Raw genomic sequence first — 21,410 nt, forward strand, 5'->3', positions numbered from 1 at the left:
AGTCGCTCAGCCGAAGTCTGTGAAGATGCATCACACAGCCAATAAAGATGCACACGCTACATTACGTTATGCCCATAAGGATTCATCATATCATGCTCTCTGTCCTTAATGGGTTCTCTGATGCATAATGCACCGAGCTTGACCCATATATGGCGTCACTAGCAGATGCATCTGGCAGATTAGCAGGTATTACAGAAGAAGACTCAACTGGTCAGAGCTGCTGAGCTCCACTGGGACATTTCTCTGTCTTACTTCCAGCTAGCAGAAGCCTGCAGCAGCCTCTCCTTGTGTTGTTTGGTTCATTTTTTAAAGTTTCTGTATCTCATCACAAACATTATAAATTTAGAATATGAACATGATAGAGAATAACCTAAAATCCAAAGCATCTTTAAAGTAGAATAGAAAAAAGCAGTAGCTACAGCAGTGAATGCATTATTAATGCACACTGCATATGTTTCCAAGACATCAGGGCATCCCTGAATATCCTGCTGTAGTGCAAGTAGATAAAGTCCTCTTCAAAAGTTGTGTACGGATTAGGACTGCGTAATTAATCGCAAATTAGATTAAATCACAATAAGGCCTGCTGCAATTTTCAAATCATAGAAGCTGTAAGATTTCTTTAACTTGAAATGTATCAAAATACCACACCCCTATACCCCTAATACTTAGGAATTAGGGGTGTGGCCTCTTTGAGTGACAGCTGGGAGCTGTCTGTGTGATGTCACTCCAGCTGATAAAGGCTGCATCAGCTCCATGGTGATTGAAGCCAAATATAATCATGTTTTTTTTGTATATGGCTGATGTCAGAAATGTCAGAAAAAAGACGAACGTCTTACCACCTGACCAAAGCTGCAGACAAGACAAAGACACTAGAGTGCAGCACAGCAGTCATTTCAGCATTTTCTGATCATTGGAAGACAAAATCCTGATTGAAAATGAAACTTCCAGCCTTAGTATGAAGACAGATCAACCAGCTCCTGAGTCACAGAGCATTAAACAGTGTTACTCAACCAAAGAGCCAAATAAAAAAAAAAAAATAGCTTTGCAAGAGCCACAATCTAAGTGGTGAAAAATATCAGAAAGGATTAAAGTGGCAATAAAGTGGGGTAATTTCTGAGGTCAAAGTTTCCTCTTTTTAAGGTTTTCTGGGGGAATAATAGTTCAAACTAGAAATGCACTCAGAGAGCGCAGACCTCCGCCTTAGCCCTATTTCCCAATAGTACAGAATCCTTTAAAAAAAATTCCTGGATCCAGACGGTGATCTGGATCACTCCCAAAATCTACTAACAAACAAACAAACTAACAATCTAACAAACCCTGCCGATCACATAACCTCCTTGGCGGCAGTAAATAAGACTTAAAAGAGCCACATGTGGCTCCAGAGCCACGCGTTGAGCAACACTGGCATAAAGTCATCAGTCTAAACATCTACAGCCTCATGCAGCTGTCTCTAATGTCTTTAATCAGCCTTTTAAACGGTTTAAAGAGACCAGATCACAGAGAGACCCAGGTCTCCTGCAGCAGAGTCCAGGCTCCTGGATCAGGGAACCTGTCCTCCTTTTACCAATTTTAAGGTAGACTCTGGGAACAGAGAGCAAAAGACTTGTGACTAAGTCTCAGAGTGAAGACTGACGCTTTCATGTGAATAAAATCAGACGATTATGAGGGAAGCAGGTTAACAATGACCCTATAGATCAGGGGTTCCCAAACTTTTCAGCTCATGACCCCAAAATAACGCTGAGAGATCGGGGACCCCCACCTTCCCTTCAGGGTGATAAAGTGCATGATGTTGCACAAAGCAACTTGCTTTTTAGGTACTTTTTTATCACTTTTACTTACATTTAAGCACAAACATCACTTAAATAGTCACATTTTTATTTTAAATTTGACTCATTTTGACAACTTTTTTTACAGTAATAAACAAATGTATGATTTCAAATTATATTAAATCTTGGAAAGCATTCCGCGACCTCCCTTCACTGTCTCGCGACCCCCCTGGGGGTCCCAACCCCCACTTTGGGAACCACTGTTATAGATAATGACTGAGCCAGTAATGGCCAGTCACCTTGATCGTGCATAGTACATCAGTGTGTCCTTTAAGGATGAAAGCAGGAGGGAGAAAAGCTGTTAAAAAGGTGCTGCTAGCCTCATGGTTTGGCTGCATGCATCATGGGATACCACGTCCCTGTAAGAGAGCCACAGAGATGATGTCTGGACTGTTAGAACCAGAGCAGGGTCAGTGAGTCCTGATATCAGGTCAGTGCTGAAGATGGATTATTATGGACAATCAAACTAAAGTGCAGTCTTTTGGTATCCAAATGTCCAAAACTCATCCTTAATCTGTGAAAAAGCACGAACCAACAACCCTGAAACATAACAGGACAGGCAGCATGAGCAGACATCAGTATTTGAGATCTCTTTTCTGAACAACTCGAGTTTTGTTTCTCTCTTTTTGGACCCTCCATGACTCTCTTCCCTTTAATTTTCTGAATGCATTTTTGCTATTTTAAGGCAAATTTCCGCACCCTTGAAAACTCACTTTCTCTTTATCACTCCCTGAGAACCGAAAGGCTCTGTCTCCGTCTCGATTCTTGTGGATTTTCTCCCAAGGCTCCAACAAACCGAGAGGTGAGAGGTTAGGTGAAGAATCTCAAGGACTCTCGACTCTTTTGGCTGCTGCGTCTTTGAGTCGCTAAAGTGTTGCAGTCAACAATAAGAGCTCCAGTTTCTCCACGATTATCTCAAAGGAAAGGAATTCAGCGGGGGCCCGGACGCCCCCAGTCAGTCCCCTGTGGCCGCAGAGATGGGGGTTAGTCTAACAACAATGGACAAGAGTCTCATGACCTCCAGACAATGTGGCCTGGCTCCATACTGCTACTGTGACAAGAAAAAATGTTTTCATAAGCCCACGCTGGGGCTGCGGGCGGAGAGGGTCCTCTTTAATGTTTTTAAAATGTCACATCACCGTTTAGCACGCTGGATTTTTCACTCAGGATTAAAAGGGTCATTTCTTTAACTGATGTTTGAAAAGAGTGAAGGAGCATTAAGATCTGTGCTAGCACTGTTTGCAGACACACTGCCAAAGCTGTTTATGCCCTAAACGGTTTTAGCCCGCTCAGCCTTAAGCCGGTAGAGATATGGCTCTAATATTAGTCTAACCTGCTGCTGTATCTGTTTACACTGCAGGAAGGATGTGGTTGGAGCAGAGTGCAATGGAAGAAGCTTTTCTGAAAGCTTTAAACAGCTTCAACATGTGAGTCTAATGAGGAAAAGATGAAAAAGACCGGCTCTTTGAAACCGACGTACAGAACATGCTGTGATTGTGTATTTATGCTCATCAGAGACGGAGGAGTAAACACAAAGATTGGACTGAAATGGATGTTTATGAAAGACATTCAACCACCAAGAGACAAAACAAAGCCTGTACATTTAGAGATCAGTCCTTTCTATGTTCTGAAGCTTTCCACCATGAAAAGTCCTTTCAGATCAATCTGAGTAAAATCACACATGCAAGCAGAGAGTGCACACCTCTGCAGGTGTTTCAGTCAACTTTGACTAAATACTTTGGATTTAAAAAAAAAAAAGCAATGCATGCTGGGCAGATAGGAGTTAGAGTTATAGTTCCAGCAAAATTTTCACACTTATAATAACTTTAGTTGTATAGCACTTTTAAAAACATGGGTTTACAAAGTGCTTTGACAAGTGCAGAGGCAAGCAGAAGAATAAACTTCACAGGTAAACAGAGTTACACCAGGACAGAGGATCAAATGAAGTTTATCCCTTTATTCCCCTCGTCTCTCTCGTGTGAGCTCTCTTTTCCTCCCTGCTCTTAAGGTCATACGAGAAATAATTCATCATCAGACAGCATGAATGTAAAGTCATGTTCTGTGTGCTAATCTAAGACAGGAAAAAGAGAGAGTGATCAAACACGAAGCAGGACTAGAATAATATTGGAAAGACATTTGCATGCTGGCAAGAGCTTCATGAAAGCTCTGAGTCTGAAGCCGAGCTGGCTGTGTCTCTGTTGGACCGTTGCACGCTGGTTATCCGGCCATGCAGCCATTATGATGGGACTCATGGGAAATGGTACAGCAACAGCATGCATCCTGGTGGATATTATTCATAGTGGTATCATTTATGCTTTATTGTTATCAGTGTGAAGCAGCTGGGATGAGAGTCAGCACCTCCAAATCTGAGGCCATGGTCCTCAGTCGGAAAAAGGTGGAATGCCCTCTCCAGGTTGGGAATGAGATCCTGCCCCAAGTGGAGGAGTTCAAGTATCTCGGGGTCTTGTTCACAAGTGAGGGAAGAATGGAGCAGGAGATCGACAGGCGGATCAGTGTGGCGTCTGCAGTGATGTGGTCTCTGCATCGGTCTGCCGTGGTGAAGAAAGAGCTGAGTCAAAAGGTGAAGCTCTTGATTTACCGGTCGGTCTACGTTCCTACCCTCACCTATGGTGTCTGGGCTCTCCCTTAGAGATAGGGTGAGAAGCTCAGCCATCCTGGAGAGACTCGGAGTAGAGTGGCTGCTCCTCCGCGTTGAGAGGAGCCAGATGAGGTGGCTCGGGCATCTGGTCCGGATGCCTCCTGGATGCCTCCCTGGTGAGGTGTTCTGGGGAGGTCCCATTGGGAGGAGGCATCGGGGAAGACCCAGGACACACTGGAGAGACTATGTCGCTCGGCTGGCCTGAGAACGCCTTGGGATCCCCAGGAAGAGCTGGACGAAGTGGCCGGGGAGAGGGTCTTGGCTTCCCTGCTTAGGCTGCTGCCCCCACAACCTGACCTCAGATAAGCCAAGGAAGATGGATGGATGGATGGATGGATGGTTATCAGCATCATTGTTGTGTCAGGTTTAAGAGCTTTGCTGGGTGCAGAAAGTCCTCTAATGAAGGTTACGTCTCAAGTATGCCTGAATAAATAAATCTATCCTAGGCCAAAAAGTGTAGCATTATAAGTTTGGAACCTTGCAAACCTATCTAAACTGACATGTGAAGATAGCCGCTCTGATGTAGCCACGGCCTACAGACGCGTCATTGTAACAGTTAAACACTCCTCATGCCAACAGCGAGCTGCAGACACTAGTAGAGTCCTGTTTTCCAGAAACCTGCTACTACTGCTGTACCTCATGAGTCCACATGGCCCTTTAGCTTCTCCTGAAGTCTTTGCAGACTTTAGCACTCTCTGTTAGTCAACAAATGCTCATTGTCTATGAAGGGGGGGCTGTTATGTGTCTGCTTGGGGCCAAAGCCCACCCAACTGAATTCCTCCATAATGTCTCCTGAAATCCAGCACATCTCAGTGTAAAATGTTAAAGCTTATGTTTAAATGTTTGTGTAACTTGAGTTTTTGCACTCTCCTCCTGCAGCAGCCCCCTCCCGCTGCTAACGAATCCCCTCTGTGGACGTCAGACGTCCACTTGTGACCTTTACTTTGAAGTGTCATCAGACTTGTCATCGTGGATTTTCATTTGGACTGAAGTTAAGCCGGATTTCTCACTTCCCATGCTGACACCCTGTGAAAAAGAGCCGTGCTCGCCCAAAAAACTCACAGAACCTGAATCACAAATTGCTCAGCTTAATCCCCTTCACTCTCCGGTCTTCGGCAGCTCTTTCTTTTGGACCACTTTGCAAAGAATCCCTGAACAGGGTTTCTCTCATTTACAATCCTTCACCCTCCTCAGCTCACCTTTTTAATGAACCCCGTCTCAGCGGTCTGCAGGGCTGCAGGAGGTCAGCACCTCCGTGGCTCTTTGCTGTGATGTGTTCACTGACTGTGGGAATGGATTAGCATGTGGCTCAGTCTCTGCCCCGTCATCAGAGTGACAGCTCTCTGGCTGAGGTCTAAGGTCCTGTCGTCACACTGATCTATTGTCATTGTTTAAAAGGCGACAGCTGAAGGAGCTGATTGTTCACCTCCAACCGCTCACAGCTCTTTACTAAGTCTCTAAAACTGACTGAGAGGTTTCCAACTAGGGCTGGGGATCCTTGATTTTTATATATTCTATATCAACCCTTCTCTGTCTTTGCAGAGAAAAAATTCAATTTGCTGCACAAACATGAGTCCTGTTTTTAAAGGAGCTGTTCTATTGATTTCATATTTCTAAGAAAACAAACAAATTCAGCCCCAGACCAAAGAAGCTCAGCGTTAGTTCATGCAGGACACAGCAGTCATATGCCCAACCACCATCAGCTGATTCCAATTATCGCCTCCCAGCTCCCACAGCCAATCACAGCTATTTTTTAAGTATGACATATTTCTCACCAATAGCTGCTTGCATTAATGCTGATACACACTGCTGCTGCTATAGCAAAGCTTCCCCTCCTCCACCCCAGCCTCCTCCTTTATAGCTTGAAGCTTGTTCCATCCTCATATTCACGTTCGTGTTACTATGGATTCATTACTTTTGTATTTGTTTATATTTAACACACACTGTCATAAAAGTAAACATCCACGTGGGGGTTTTTAGCCATCCTTGAAAGTCAAAGCATGCAGCTTTACTAGCCCAGAAACAGTCTAATGAGCAGAGCCCTCTCCACCACATGAAATTTTAATTGTCCTGTGCTGAGTAGTCATTTTACCGAGCTGACTTTGAAGGCGTCATAATGTAATGTCATGCTGCCTTGTTTAGTCAGGAAACTAGTGTTTATCTGACTAACTCTAGACTGGATTAACATTTTTTAACTTAGTTTTGGATTGAATTGAAGTAATTTCAGGATTTAGCAGAGCTGCTCTGAGTGGATGAGGATAACTGTCCCACAGCTGCAGTCACAGGTGCTCCATCATTTCAGTTCAATTTGATTCACAGTTCTCCTCTGCTTAATGCTCATCCCCAGTACTTCAGTTATATTGTTGCCATGAAACTTAAAGATCTGCTCATTGATGCTGTAAAAAGAAAGTTACATGACATGGATGGATGGATGGATGCACAGATGGATGGATGGATGCATGGATGGATGGATGGATGGATGCATGGATGGATGGGCGGATGGATGGATGGATGGATGGATGCATGGATGCATGGATGGATGGGCGGATGGATGGATGGATGGATGGATGGAAGCATGGATGCATGGATGGATGGGCGGATGGATGGATGGATGGATGGATGGATGCATGGGTGCATGGATGCATGGATGGATGCATGGATGGATGAATGGATGGATGGATGGATGGATGGATGGATGGATGGATGGATGGATGGATGGGCGGATGGATGGATGGATGGATGGGCGGATGGATGGATGGATGGATGGATGGATGGATGGATGGATGCATGGGTGCATGGATGCATGGATGGATGCATGGATGGATGAATGGATGGATGGATGGATGGATGGATGGATGGATGGATGGATGCATGGGTGCATGGATGCATGGATGGATGGATGGATGAATGGATGGATGGATGGATGGATGGATGCATGGGTGCATGGATGCATGGATGGATGCATGGATGGATGAATGGATGGATGGATGGATGCATGGATGGATGGAAGCATGGATGCATGGATGGATGGGCAGATGGATGGATGGATGGATGGATGGATGGATGGATGCATGGGTGCATGGATGGATGGATGCATGGATGGATGGATGGATGGATGGATGGATGCATGGATGGATGGAAGCATGGATGCATGGATGGATGGGCGGATGGATGGATGGATGGATGGGTGCATGGATGGATGGATGGATGGATGGATGCATGGGTGCATGGATGCATGGATGGATGGATGGATGGATGGATGGATGCATGGGTGCATGGATGCATGGATGGATGGATGGATGCATGGGTGGATGGATGGATGCCTGGAAGCAGACACACATGTCTGCAGATTCTTTGGTTATTTTGCAGATGCTGCTGATTTGGAGAGTATTTGCTTTTTAAATGTGTTGTCCTGTGTCTCTTCATGCATTTAGATGACTCTTCTGCTTGCATTGTCTGCTCTTTGTCTGAAACTCTGCTGTCTTGGCTAGGACTCTGTTGAAAAGAGATTTTTAATCCTAACACTGTTTTCCTGGCTTATTCACCCATTTAGACCGGATGAAACATTTGCACGTGCGAGGCTTTAAAGCTGGATAAGAGTTTGGATTTTTGATTGGAAGTTTTTAAGACACTGGCGATGAACTGTAATGTGTTTCACACACTGAAAAAGAGGGTTGGGAGTAAAAACATGCAGATTTTAGCCTCTTTAGCCTTAATGCCAACAATGGCTGACACTCTGAGTGAGGTGAACGACATAGAGACCGACGACTACAGTATTTCAGATCAGTTTTTTTCTGCCTTTTTCACCCAAGATGTACCTGAAATCCAGCCAAAATCTCGAGGCACAACATACATAGACCATACAAAATATTAAAACATACAAAGCAATGTTTAAAATGTCTCTGACAGTGTTTGTATTTGAGCTGAGCATTTAAAACTACTGAAATAAATAAATCTGACTTTTACTTCCATGTATGGGAGTCCTGATTTTCCTCATTCAGCGTGATCCCTGAAGTCACTCCAGTAATCGGATCATCCAACGTGAGCCCATAAATGTGTGAGCTTTGTTTGTGCTTCATAAACGATTTAGTGGTAGAGCTGACATTTTAGCATGGCTTTAACAGTCATATCGTCTACTGTGGGTCTCATTCAGACTGAGCTGTATTTAGGAGAGCTACATGCTGATATTGAGGCGGCGTAAGCTGAAGTCGACCGTTGTGGTTTGATTTACAGCCTCTTAAATTTGAGTACAGCAGTGGAATCAAGAGGAAGTAGACTGTATTATTTCTCTCTGGTCCTGTCTCACGCTCAGGGTTGACTGTTGACCAAACACCAGTTTCCTGTTCTCCCCCCATGATTTATATACAGTAAGTCTAAATCCCCCTATACATTACAAACAAGGATCCGTTCCTACATACATCACGCCACAACGATGGATATTTCCACTTAAATCTCAGCCTGCCATCTGCTGAGAGAGGATATTTGGATCATGAGTCAAGTTTACCTCTTTGGCTCTGATGAAAAGTGAAAGAAATGGCGAAGACCTTTTCTTGTTGACAAGCTGTTAGCGAGGTTCAGAAAGTAATGACGGTGGCGACCAGACGTGACCACACATGCATAGTTAATCAAGGTAATGAGTGGGTCAGCAGCCGTGTTAGGGGAACAATGGACCAACAGTCTGGGGGATTAAACTCTCTTGTTAGCATCCTTTTTCTACTGAAGGAGTTCTGGTTGCATGGCTGATTGTTGAACCTCAGTTACAGGAGGAACAATGCAGATTTTGTCCTGGCCATGGGACAGTGGACCTCTTCATGCACACACGGCTCAGGGCTTTGTTCATCCAGTCTACAGGAGTTTCTGGACCTTCAGTATGCTTACCATCCTGTGGTGATATGGAGTACTGGGGCTGTTTGTGTCATCCATCAGGTTCCTTTCTGTTTACCTAGTGGTCTTCATTTCAACCTTTACTGATGGTCATGAGCTTTTTGTAGAGACAACTAGATTAAGGCAGCAGATACAAGGAGGTTGAATGAGTTTTCTTTAGAGGGTGTTAGACCTTGGAGTAGAGTTACTGCTGCTTTGCATCGAGAAGAGTTAAAAGAGGTAGTTTGGGCATCTTATCAGGATTCCTCCTGGTCATCCATCTCCCTTTGGAGTTTTTCTGGTGATGTTCAAGTAGAGAGAGACCTCATGAAAGGCCTAGGGCTCACTGAAGGAATTTTATATGTCCTCTGGCCCAAGAATGCCTCAAGATCCCCCAGGAGGAGTTGGATGACATGGCTGTGGGGGAGGGATGTTTGATTTGACTTGCTGCCACTGTGACCCAGATAAGCAGAAGATAGATTAATAGGATGGATGCATGGATGGATGGATGCATGCATGCATGCATGTATGCATGCATGGATGAATGGATGGATGGATGCATGGATGGACGATGGATGGACGATGGATGGATGGAGGCATGGCTGGATTGATGGATGGATGGATGAATGGACAGATGAATGCATGGATTGATTAATAGGATGGATGGATGCATGGATGGATCAATAGGATGGATAGATGCATAGATGGATGGATGGATTCAAGCATGAATGAATGGATGGATGCATGGACGGATGGATGGATGCATGGACAGATGGATGCATGGATTGATTAATAGGATGGATGGATGGATGCGTGGGAGGATTGATAGGATGGATGGATGCTTAGATGAATGGATGGTATTATTAGGATGGATGGATGCATAGATGGATGGATGGATTAATAGGATGGCTGCATGGATGGATGGATTAAATAATAAGATGGATGGATGCATGGATGGATTAAGAGGATGGATGGATGGATGGATGTATATATGGATTGATGTATGCATGAATGGATGGATGGATGGATGGACAGATGGATGGACGGATGTATGCATGAATGGATGTATGCATGGATGGATGTATGTATGCATGGATGATGGATGCATGAATGGATGGATGCATGGATGGATGGATGGATGAATGGAATAAAGGAAGGAGTTGGGTACAGGCACTCTGATGAATGTTGCCTTTGAGTCCAGATGATTGTATTTTTTCCACAATAATACATTTTCCATCACTGAGCACTTTCCACCACAAATAGAATCTCATTCTGAGGGAAACATGATTGTCAACACGGTCACAGACCTTTTCTTTCATAACTCAATGTTTTCTCACCCAAAGATTCTCCTCAGCCTCACCATCTTGTCCAAATATGGCCACTTCAGGCTTTAATGCTGAGCTTCATGCTTTTTACTCTCTTTAAAATAAGATTTTTAGTGTTGCTCCTAAGATGATATGGCTTCTCTCAAGTGTAAAGAGAGATTCTGGATGAGAATCTAGACAGTTATATAGGCTGTGACTGGAGTTTTTGCATGGTGCATCCATGGTCCTTACAGTCTGTCTTCCATACATTGCTGATGCTGTAATGTCTCTCATTATTCTCACTGTCCCACATATCAGAGCAGCGATGCATGCTCCATACGTTGGGTAAATGAATTATGTAGACTGAAGCGTATGTAGAGCAAACCATTGATGGTCTTTCATCATGGATGAGGTCAGCTTGTAGATGACATTGACCAGATGTGAGCGACAGGCGACACGGTGGAGGAAGAAGAGGAAGCGACAGACGATCTTCTAGTTAGATCTTCAGACTCCGGTGGCTCTGCTGGGAGGATAGCTGTAAACAGGCCAGCCGCCCGTGGCCCAGTTTGATGAAAAGGTCTCTGTGAGCGGGATTACTTGCCCCCCCATCTGCCACCGCCTCTGCAATCAGCTGTGTGTACACGTATGACCACAACAGAGTACACACAGCTCTCTGGAAAATGGACTTTGGAGGAGGAGGAGGTCGGAGGGGTGTAATCATTGGGGTCATGCTTGAGATGCTTTTGGAGATCTAGCAGAGCGCCCAGGCTGTTTAACTCCAACCAGCCACCCAGTAAGACCCCCACACCAAGCCTCTACCCCCCCTCACAGATTAATGTTGCATGAAATGACATCACAGGCCGTGTCCATCCAGAGATCCTTGAGTTGTTAGCGGTAATGGGATGGAGAAGTGGAGACACTCAGGGGAGACTCACATCTGAGGAGGATGCTCTCTGAGATTTTCAGCAACATATAAAAGGATGAATTATTTTCTACTGTTTTAATGTCTCTAAATGCCCCATAAGCCCCCTTCCTGCATATGCAAACATGTTTGTTGTAAATTTGGTGGCACTCACGCCTTCATTCGGCATCTGGATTGTATTTCTGAACACTTTGGGGAAAATATCCTATATTGCAAAAAATGTTGCATTGAAGGGAATGATCACTAGGGCTGGGTATTTCCACTGGTTTCCTGAATTGATTCGATTCTGATTCTCAAGGCCCCGATTCGATTCAATTCTCGATTCGATTTGATTCAGTATCGATTAATGTCGAGATATTTTAGTAAAAAGTCCCATGTTGCTTCTACATTTAAGAGATTCTCAGAGAACTTTAGTTGGAAATAGTAAAAGAATGTTCCAACTAGGCACATTATTACAAATTTCAGGGTTAGCGTCAAAAATTGACCCTAAACTAGTAGTGTTTCCATCACTATTTTACCTCCATGTGGCACATCCTGGATATGGTCTTTTTTCTTCAGTTTACCTCTGTCTTTGTAGTTTTTAAATCCAAATTGCAGTCAAGTTTGGAGGTTCCTTCAGTGGAGCAGAGCTGCCAGGCTCCATCATGTTTGTTTTTACGGAGATAAGTCACTTACTGCAGTCCAAGTTGAAACTCTTGTTGTTAAAGAATAAAAATAAGTAAATTTGATCAATTATTTTTAAGTAGCCTAATTATTTACCTAAAAAATATCACTAGTAGTAATAGTCACATTTTCAGATATAGTGCTGAAATGACTCTCTGCTGTCTGTGAGGTGTGTTCTGTAGACACACACCTATGCTCTTTAATGTCAAGACCCACAATTCTTATAAAAAGAAATATGCATCATGTTATCTTATTATGTACATTGTATGTTATTGTGAATGTTAAATTATGCTGACTTGATCGAAAATCTACATGAGATGAGAGTTTGTTACTCATATCCTTCTAAATGACTGAGCGCTCCGTCATTTCCCTGCTGTAACAGCAGGGCCGTGCGTTATTTGCGCGTGAAACGGAGGAATGGGGGTCGTAAAATGAAGCACACTGTACGGAGCGGCGCATACGGAGTTTCACAAATCAGTCGGGGTTTGCTCCTCTTAAACGTAGCATCCCAGACGATCACTATTGTGTGTGTGAGTCTGCCCGATCTGTAGCAGCAGCGGCTCAAGCGCTCTCCACCTGTAGCTCCGCTGCACCGGTGGAAGTTTATGTTTGAGAAAGAGATGTGATTTTGGGCGTGAGATTTAAACCTTGAATTAGAGTCTAAACGTTTTTAGAAGCGAGTGCTGATCAACTTTCAGGCTGGTGAGCGACATAAGTCTGAGACTGGTAGCGCGAGGAGCCGCCAGGAGAGGAAAAAAGGCGCATATTAAAAGATCGATCTTTGGATTTTATGGATCGATATTGGATTTTTAAAAAAAGAATCGATCTTAATCGAAGAATCGATCTTTTGAAACCAGCCCTAATGATCACATTTGTGATTCTATGAGGAAAAACATCCACAAAAAAGTAAAGTAGGGGATTTTTTGCAAACTATTGTGGAAAAAAATGGCATGAATGTTGGTGTGATGTGTTGAACACCTCTGCTGAAAAATGCATTAAACTGGTATTTTGACCCACATTTCATGTCAAAGAAATATTGCACCCCTGTGATTTTGTAAATTGCAACCGAACATATAACAATTTCAGTCAGGAACACTCTCGCCCTACATTTAACCATTCAATGCTAAATTGTTCTGTAGAGGACAATGCCCTGCTCCAAGGATTCTCCCTGGGTAAGTCAGGGAGTATGCTTCCACTTTCATGGGAGTCTATGACCAGAAACCCAACATAGATGGATCCATTATGACAATGCATATTTAATATAATAAATTAGCTCAGAAGCTAGTAATCCACAGTAGCAATAATCTGAATATGAGGCTGGGGTCGAGGAGGTGGAGCTCTAGTCTATAAAGGAGGAGGCTGGGGTGGAGGAGGTGGAGCTTTAGTCTATAAAGGAGGAGGCTGGGGTGGAGGAGGTGGAGCTTTAGTCTATAAAGGAGGAGGCTGGGGTGGAGGAGGTGCTTCATTAATGCTGATGCATTAATGAAGCAGGGATTAGTGAAAAGGACATCAGATTTACATGGACTGCAGTGTTGAGAGAAAGAGCTGTGATTCGCTGTGGGAGCTGGGAGGAATCAGCTGATCCCACCTGGGCGTATTACCACTGTTTCTTGCATGCACTTCCACTGAGCTTCATTGAATCTAAATTTTAAATGCCCATCCTAAGTAAAGGTGTTTTTTATATCGTGCACGATTGTTTTCTACCATGCACAAGTGCAGTTGCTGCAAGATCAAGGTTCATTGCAAATGTTTAATTATTGAAATTATCCTATGTGAAGTCCACACGACCGTTCTACTGACCTAAAACCATGAATATCAAATATGTTTGATATTTACTATTTTAGGCCAATGAGAGCACAGAGACCATGTAGTATCACCAATAGATGCTCTCAAACATAAACACCAATATGCCATCATGTCAGCCAGGATTTCACCTCCTTTCTTTTCCTCATTTTTTTTTATTTTGCTGCATGCCACAGCATCCAGCTGAGGATTTTGATTGTCCACCATTTTTATTTTTCTTCTAAATTTGTGTTTGATCGTGCATGTTCCTGCAAGATCTTGTGAAAGCATCCTGCACTCTTGTTACCACAGACAGCAGGGGTTTGGTTTCACTGATTGCAGAGTCTAGTGTAATGATTCAGAACTGGTCAAACATAGGACCGACAACCACCTCCTTGTTAGAAATCATTACCCAAGTTATTAAATGCCTGAATGGTACAGAGCATGACTAAACAAAGAGAATGGTGGTTAGATGGCTGTTATTACACAAGGACGTGCATGTTTGATTTGACTGTTTTACAGAAACAACATGGATTTTCCTAAACGTGGTTTCTCATTGTCTTAGTTATCGTCTGACATTATGGCATTGATGAGTAGACATGTTGCAATAATGATTATGCTGTTGTAACCTAAATATCTACACAGAGGTTTAAGTTAAGACTTTTTTATTGCCTGTATCAGGTCTTGTTGCATTTTCATCCTGTCATCATTCCTGACTGCACCGTCGTCTTTATCTTTCCTCCTCAGGGGCTGCTCGGAGCTCTACCGCATCCCCATGGTGGAGTACAAGGTTGACAGCGAGGGAACACCCTGCGAGTACAAGACGCCCTTCAGAAGGAACACCACTTGGCATCGAGTGCCCACGGCTGCTGGAGCTCCTCTCTCCCGAGGCTCCCCCACGCAGGGACCCGACCGCCTGCAGTGCCAGCAGATCCTCCAGCAGCACCAGGCGGCGATCCCACGGAGCACCTCGTTTGACAGGAAGCTACCAGACGGGTCCAGGTAAGATTTTTCACTGCTCTCTCTTTCTTTTCTATCGTTTATTGCTGTCCTGTGTGGACAGAACAGCTAAAGATTGATGGGAAACAAAGATAAGGGAAGATTTGGAATGACATGCACCAAAGAGCTGGGGATCAGAGTCCAACTTGTGGCGAGCACTCTGGGATGGAACTTTACAGACTGAGTCAAACTGTTGTCCCCTTACTTGATTTTTTGCTTGTGGCCACACTTTAACAATCTAAGAATGAACAAAAACTATTCCCTGCAGAAAGGTGAAAAACAAACAGAAGGGCCCAACCTTCATGCTGTAAGGCAGCATCGTTACGCCATGTTCCACCATGCAGCCTTATGTGATTCTCATGTTGACCAACATGATGCAGCCCTAACATGGCAGCGAAGTCGCGTTAATAAATGCAATGCTGGACAATAAAGAAAAGATGATTTGCAGTGCAAAAGTGCTCCAACAAGATTGCCTATATCTGCTCATCTCTGCAGCAGGTGTTGTTGCACACTGGCTTACAATAGCAGCTTTGAACACGCTTATCAGTTTTATCACTTAAAGTTCCTGCAATTAGAGTTTAGATTTAGCAGCCATGAGCAATGAACACAAACCAGCTAAAACTCTGGTTAGAGCAAGGACAGTTGATAAGGCTGGGATGTTAAATGTAATCACAGCTGCGCTATCACAGTGGTGTGAAAAAAGGAATGCAATGCAGAAAAACAATCAAAAAGTGATTTTATGATTACAAGACAGTTTTGTTGTTCTGTTTCCTACAAAACGAAGCAGAGCGATGCTGACGATCAAACATCCTGATGCTGAAAAGATCAGATCCTCTGAGAGGAAATCTTTGAACCGTCCTCTCGTGTGGAGAACCCTCTGCCAGGCCGTTGTTGTGCTCGGTTATTTGCATGCATACAAACAGAGCCTTTTAGTCCGGTGAATTCATCGCTCAGCTTTCATCTCCCCTTAGATGATCGGGCTGCTCTCAGACTCTGCTCCCCTCCCGCTCCGTGTCTCGTTTTGGACGTCTCCATCCGGCCATGTAAAGCAGCCATTTGTTCTTCCTAATGAAACCCTGCAGTCATCATAACCTTTGCAGTGTGTCACACCTAACCCCCCCGGTGTCTCAGGCTCTGACTGTACCGGGATAATGGCCGCCTTCCCTGCCTAATCAGAGTCTCTGGCAGTGGGAGCACCCCTCCTCTCTCTCCTCCTGCCCCCCCGCTGAGGAGGAGGTGATGGGGACACCGACACAGCTCAGCTCATCTCATCCAATTACTGCAGAAACAAAGAGAGAGCTCTTCCCTAGCCCGTGATGTGAAGCACTCCAGAGGGAGCAGAGAGAATCATAGAGGACAGGAGGAGAATATTTGACCATGTCAGACTGGAGACAAGGAGGAGATGCTTATTATTGTATTTCATGTTGTATAGACATGCAGAGCAAAACCAGAGCAGGCGCACAGACAATAATAGCTAAATGCTTCTGCGTCTCTGCAGCTAGAGCTGCACAATATTGCAATGTGTGTTTGCAATAATCCATAGATGGTATCCTGAGTCTACCTGCTCTGTTATAAAGGAGGCTACAGAGAATAATCATAGTGTTGTAGTCTGGATTTCTCAGCTCATATTAAGTACCATAAAGAATAAAAAACCTGAAGTTTTTACAGTTCTGCTCTCAAGATAACCTAATATTTTCCCAAAAATGTTTTTCCCTATTTTGAGAACTAAGGTTCTTCTACAAAGTTCAATAGTGGCATTATTGGAAAGTTAAAGGCCTTTCTGCAGGCCTTTCTGTAAACCTTTACAGCAACTTTTGCAAATGCAATTATGATCTGACACCTGACTCCTGCTACCTGAGGATGTCCTGAAATGAAGGCAGTACAGATCACAATGACTGAGTGTTTGACCAACAAAGAGCCGAGTCTAAGCGTACTGGCTATAGCATATTTCACTTCCTTGGCCCTGGCATGGTCAGAGGACGTGGTCTTCAGCGGGTTATGACTGCTCATGCATGCACACAGGCATGCAGCTTCTCTAACTCCACTTCGCTGGCATTGTTTTACCATTTTTATAGACTATTTTTTCTGTTCTGGTGATATCAGAAGTCAGGGGCACTCAACCCTACCTCCTCCTTGACTGCTTCACCTTGACTTGATTCTTGCATGACTACAGATTCCAGCATGACCGAGCCTGAGTCACCGAGCTGTTGCATGCTGTCTATGATGAGTGTTCTCCCTGATACATGCAAAAATACACATGCAACACGGAGTTTAAGCCTTCCATATGCCTCAGACGTAACTACAGGTGCCACCAACGATGACGAAAATAGATGAAAGTCTGCAAAGCTGTGTGACAGCAGTAAAAATAACAGAATAAATATTTACGCCCTACCTTTCTTTGAAGTTAAGCACACAGATCTTTAATTAACATTAGACCCTCACTGATCCTGTCAGCGTGTCTGCAGATTTAAATATTAAATGAAGTCTCACTGCTGAGCCTCATGCATAAATTCGCTCAGTGTCTCTCTAAATGAGGAAATGTTACACGTCGTTTCTGCAGCGATGGGATCAAACCTGTGATTAAGAGAAGACACACCAGGTTTCAAACTCTGCACCATTCTTTTCCTCTAGTTTTACTGGGACATTTTTACTTTTATGTGAGGAAGAGAAACAGGGGTGTATATGCAGCAGGTTGGATGTGCCACAGTGCTTTCCCCTCACTGCCCTGCACCATGCTTTGTGCTCAGATTATGCAACTTTTAAGAAGCAAAAGTGGAGTCAGAGGTCCTTTAAATGCAATTGCACCATGCACTTTATGCACCAGTGGTTCTCAAATGGAGTGCTGAGGCACAGAGGTGTGCCCTTAGTCGAGTTTACGTGTGCCGTGAGAATCTGCACAGCCATACGTTCGTACTACAGCAGAGATAGAGCACTGAGTGTTAGAGGGGCTGCTCTGCATGGATATGAATATGCTGTGCCTGGAGTTTAAGGGTATTTTTACACATAAGCTGTTTGGTTAAAAAGAAATCAAGTCTAAAAGTAAAGATCTGTGCACCTTATACTGTGTGGTGTCTTGTTTTAGTTTCCAAAAGCTGGAATATTGGCAAACAAAACCTGACATTCTAGTCCCATGAACCCCTACGATGAAAGGATAAATCCTCCTGATCCCTGAGCCTTTACATGGAGGGCATTTTTAGTTTCTCCCACTTATTTAGGATGAGTTGGACCTGATAAGTTTAACAGGTCAGCCTTGTCTTTGAACTAAAAATTAAAAATCATGTCAAATCTCCCAAAGGTTCTGTTTCTGCAGAAAATCACATGACTGGGTGGTTTGGAGCCGATGTTTTGGCTGAGTCGGAGAGTTGGTCAGTAGTTGGAGGCTTCAGTCAGTCAGGAATGGTGTCAGGCTAGAGAGAGGGATGGTGGAGTCATGTTTCTGTTTATTTTGATGATGCACGGATGGATTAAGGCCAAGCACCAACAAAAACTCCACAAAAAAATCTAAATTTTCCTTTGAAAAGTGCACACAAATTGCTTCACATTCCAAAGAACCTAGCCCAACGTCTGTGAACATACTTTGACATGTATTTAAAAAGAATCCTAAAAAGTACCCCATTCCCCCCCCAAAAAGAAATTTTACTAAAAAAGGCTAAATATTACAATAAAAAATGTCCACTAGTCCTTCATTAAAATACCTGAACAATTTCAAGAAAATCCTACAAAATTGTCTTTTCAGTTTTTTTTTTTCTAAGATTTATTTTGGGCCTTTTTTATGCCTTTATTCAATAGAAGAAGGAGAGTGACAAATTGACAAATGCATTCCCCAAAATTCATGAAAATGACAGAAAACTCCACTAAACATACGAATTTCCTTAAAATTTCTGTGAAAAATCTTAATTCCAAGGCACGTCCCCCAAATATCAAGTTCTCCAAAAGGACAAATAAAATTTTTAATTTCTGGAAAATTCCTGAAAAATTCCAAACAATTTCCCCCAAACATTCCAACAAATTTCCCAAATAAACAGTAAAATACCTAAAATTTTCAAAGCACAACTTCCTAAATAATACACACATATTCCCAAAATTTCCATGAAATCTTTGATCATTTTCAGGGAAAATCCCCACAGCTTCCATGAATATTCCCTAAAATTTCATAGCAAAGTCTCCCAACATCTCAAGCAAATTACTTGGACTTCAGTGGAAATTCTGGACGTCAAAGTCTAAAAGCAGAAATAATTTCTGTGTTGTATGAAAGTCAAAACGTAATGTCCTAATATGTGCATGGATATTTTTGAAGCTTTGGTACTTTTTGATCCAGTAGATCATAGGACATTTAGAGAGACTGTCAGAATTGCCTGTGATTGGTTGATAATCCATGGCAGATAAAGCCTCATCCAGCTGAATCCAGACTTTAGCTCAATAAAATCTGACACCTTCTCTGCAGCCAGCTGAGACCGGCCGCCCAGCTCTGCAGCGTTATTCCAGCACAGACAGAAAAAAGATGTTCAGTACTCCCTCCTCTGTCCAGAACTTAAGATCATAGCAGAGCAGAGGAGAAGGAGAGCAGCTGCTGCAGTTTCATGTCGAGTGCCTGGACTCGGCTGGAGAGAGACTCTGCTGTGGAGGAAATGTAGGGATGGGCCAGAGTGTTGGATGATGTGCCTGAGACGGTGTTACTGACAGTTTCGTGAGTTTCCCATGGAGGTCCAGACGGAGAAACCTGATGAACAAGCTGAAAGAGTCGACACAAGGAATCTGTCACCTTCTCATAAAGTGATTTTAGATTCATACACTTCTACTGGAGGATTTTCTTATGAAGTGTCTGCAGATCTCTGCTCTTTGAGGACTTCCTTCATGCCTGTAGAGAGGAAGAACCGATCACTTTCTTTTCATCCAAACAGTCTTTGAGTTGTTTAAAAGATCAGACAGTTAAAACCACAAGGATGCAAACTATGTTACAGCTCAGTCCAGCTTCAGAGCCGTCATGCGTGTGCATGCATGTGCATGTGTGTGCATGCGTGTGTATGTGTGTGCATGGGTGTGCTGTTTCACTCGTTTCCGTTCAGTCGTATGACCGTCTTCTGTGGCGGTTTAAAGGAAGGCCTCCGGGCAGCAGACAGAACTGGAGTCCAGTGTTTATTTTTCTCTCTAGACCCTATCCGGCTACTTTTTTCTTCTGATGGAGTAAAAGTCAGCAAAGAGACGTCTTGTCTCAGGATCAGTCGAGGTCAAGGATCAGTTCAGTACAGTACGGCTGCAGTATTTTGTCCCAGTCTGTCCATCTATTATTATTTTAAACAATAAATCCACTCGGTCAGGTGTCAAATATCACACATAGGATTTTCTTTGACTACAAACTGTCTACAAATAGCTTCTTGTGTCAACTGAAAGCTTAAAAGTCTCAAATATGTGTGGAAAAATGACCAAAAAAGCAAAGAAAGGAGATTTATGGATGTAATAGATGCTGGCTGAGCTGGTAGATATCAAACATCTCCAGAACCAGTGAAAGATTATCTCTGGTATCAGAATGTCTGAGACAGATCTGAATGCTTCCACGTTAATGTGTTGAAAGTTTAGGGTCATTTTTGTTTAAAGCAGACGTTCAGGATCCTGTGGCGTTCTCCTGTCTTCACAGGGAGGTTTCCACCATCTGGAATCTTCCGTCAGACTTATTACCAGAACTAATGTCTGTTTCTGTTTGTCTTTGGAGAACAAGACACCGCTCCGTCTCTGACAGCACTGACGTTTTCTTAGAGATTATCCACGGTGTGAGGGGCCGTTCACACCAGTGCCGACCAATAACACGCTCATTAACCACAGAGAGGAACTCTAGAGCTGTAGTTTAGAGCTGTAGGGTCTAAAAACATCCTCTCTTATACAGACAGAGATGTGATCATTTGCCTCAGTGTTTTTGAACAGTGTTTTCTGCTCCGTTTCTGCAGGACGATCCACGACATGGAGAATCCTCAGGTCACCTCCTGTAACAAAGGTGACCAGCACTACCGCAGCTCTCCCAGTAACCAGTCCTCCTCCAGCGATCCGGGACCCTGCGGCAGCGGCACCTGGTCCCAACAGCCGGGATACGACGGGTAAGGGAGCGCGGCACGTCTCCTCGCAGAGCCCCTCCAGGAATAGGCCGTTATTTCAGTGATGAATGCAGCTACAATCAGGCCCTGCTCTATTTCTGAGAACATGCACTTTTGCAAAATGACAGCAATTTTTCACATGAAATGACCAAATCATCAGCCCACTTTCTGGCCCCATTCCCTCCTATTTTTTGCAGAAAGTAATCTTAGAGAACTCTATGCTGTGGTCTAATACCACATCCACAGCCCAAAAATTTCAGATGATGGATGATGATGACTTTCATTATAAGATTTTTTTCTTTTCAT

The 21,410-nt window shown here is 43.6% G+C and overlaps 1 protein-coding gene across 3 annotated transcripts in view; it reads left to right on the forward strand.

The window, feature by feature from the left end:
- The window catches only part of LOC121510992 (signal-induced proliferation-associated 1-like protein 2), a 211,792-nt gene that overhangs the window by 141,467 nt on the left and 48,915 nt on the right, over window positions 1–21,410 (forward strand). For all 3 annotated transcript variants that reach the window (XM_041789446.1, XM_041789447.1, XM_041789448.1), the window contains exons 11-12: window positions 14,767–15,021; window positions 20,961–21,107. In XM_041789446.1, the coding sequence (XP_041645380.1) occupies window positions 14,767–15,021; window positions 20,961–21,107 (402 nt within the window). The remainder of the gene's footprint in view (window positions 1–14,766; window positions 15,022–20,960; window positions 21,108–21,410) is intronic.

This window comes from Cheilinus undulatus, linkage group 6, assembly GCF_018320785.1.
Source record: "Cheilinus undulatus linkage group 6, ASM1832078v1, whole genome shotgun sequence".
NCBI lineage: Eukaryota > Metazoa > Chordata > Actinopteri > Labriformes > Labridae > Cheilinus > Cheilinus undulatus.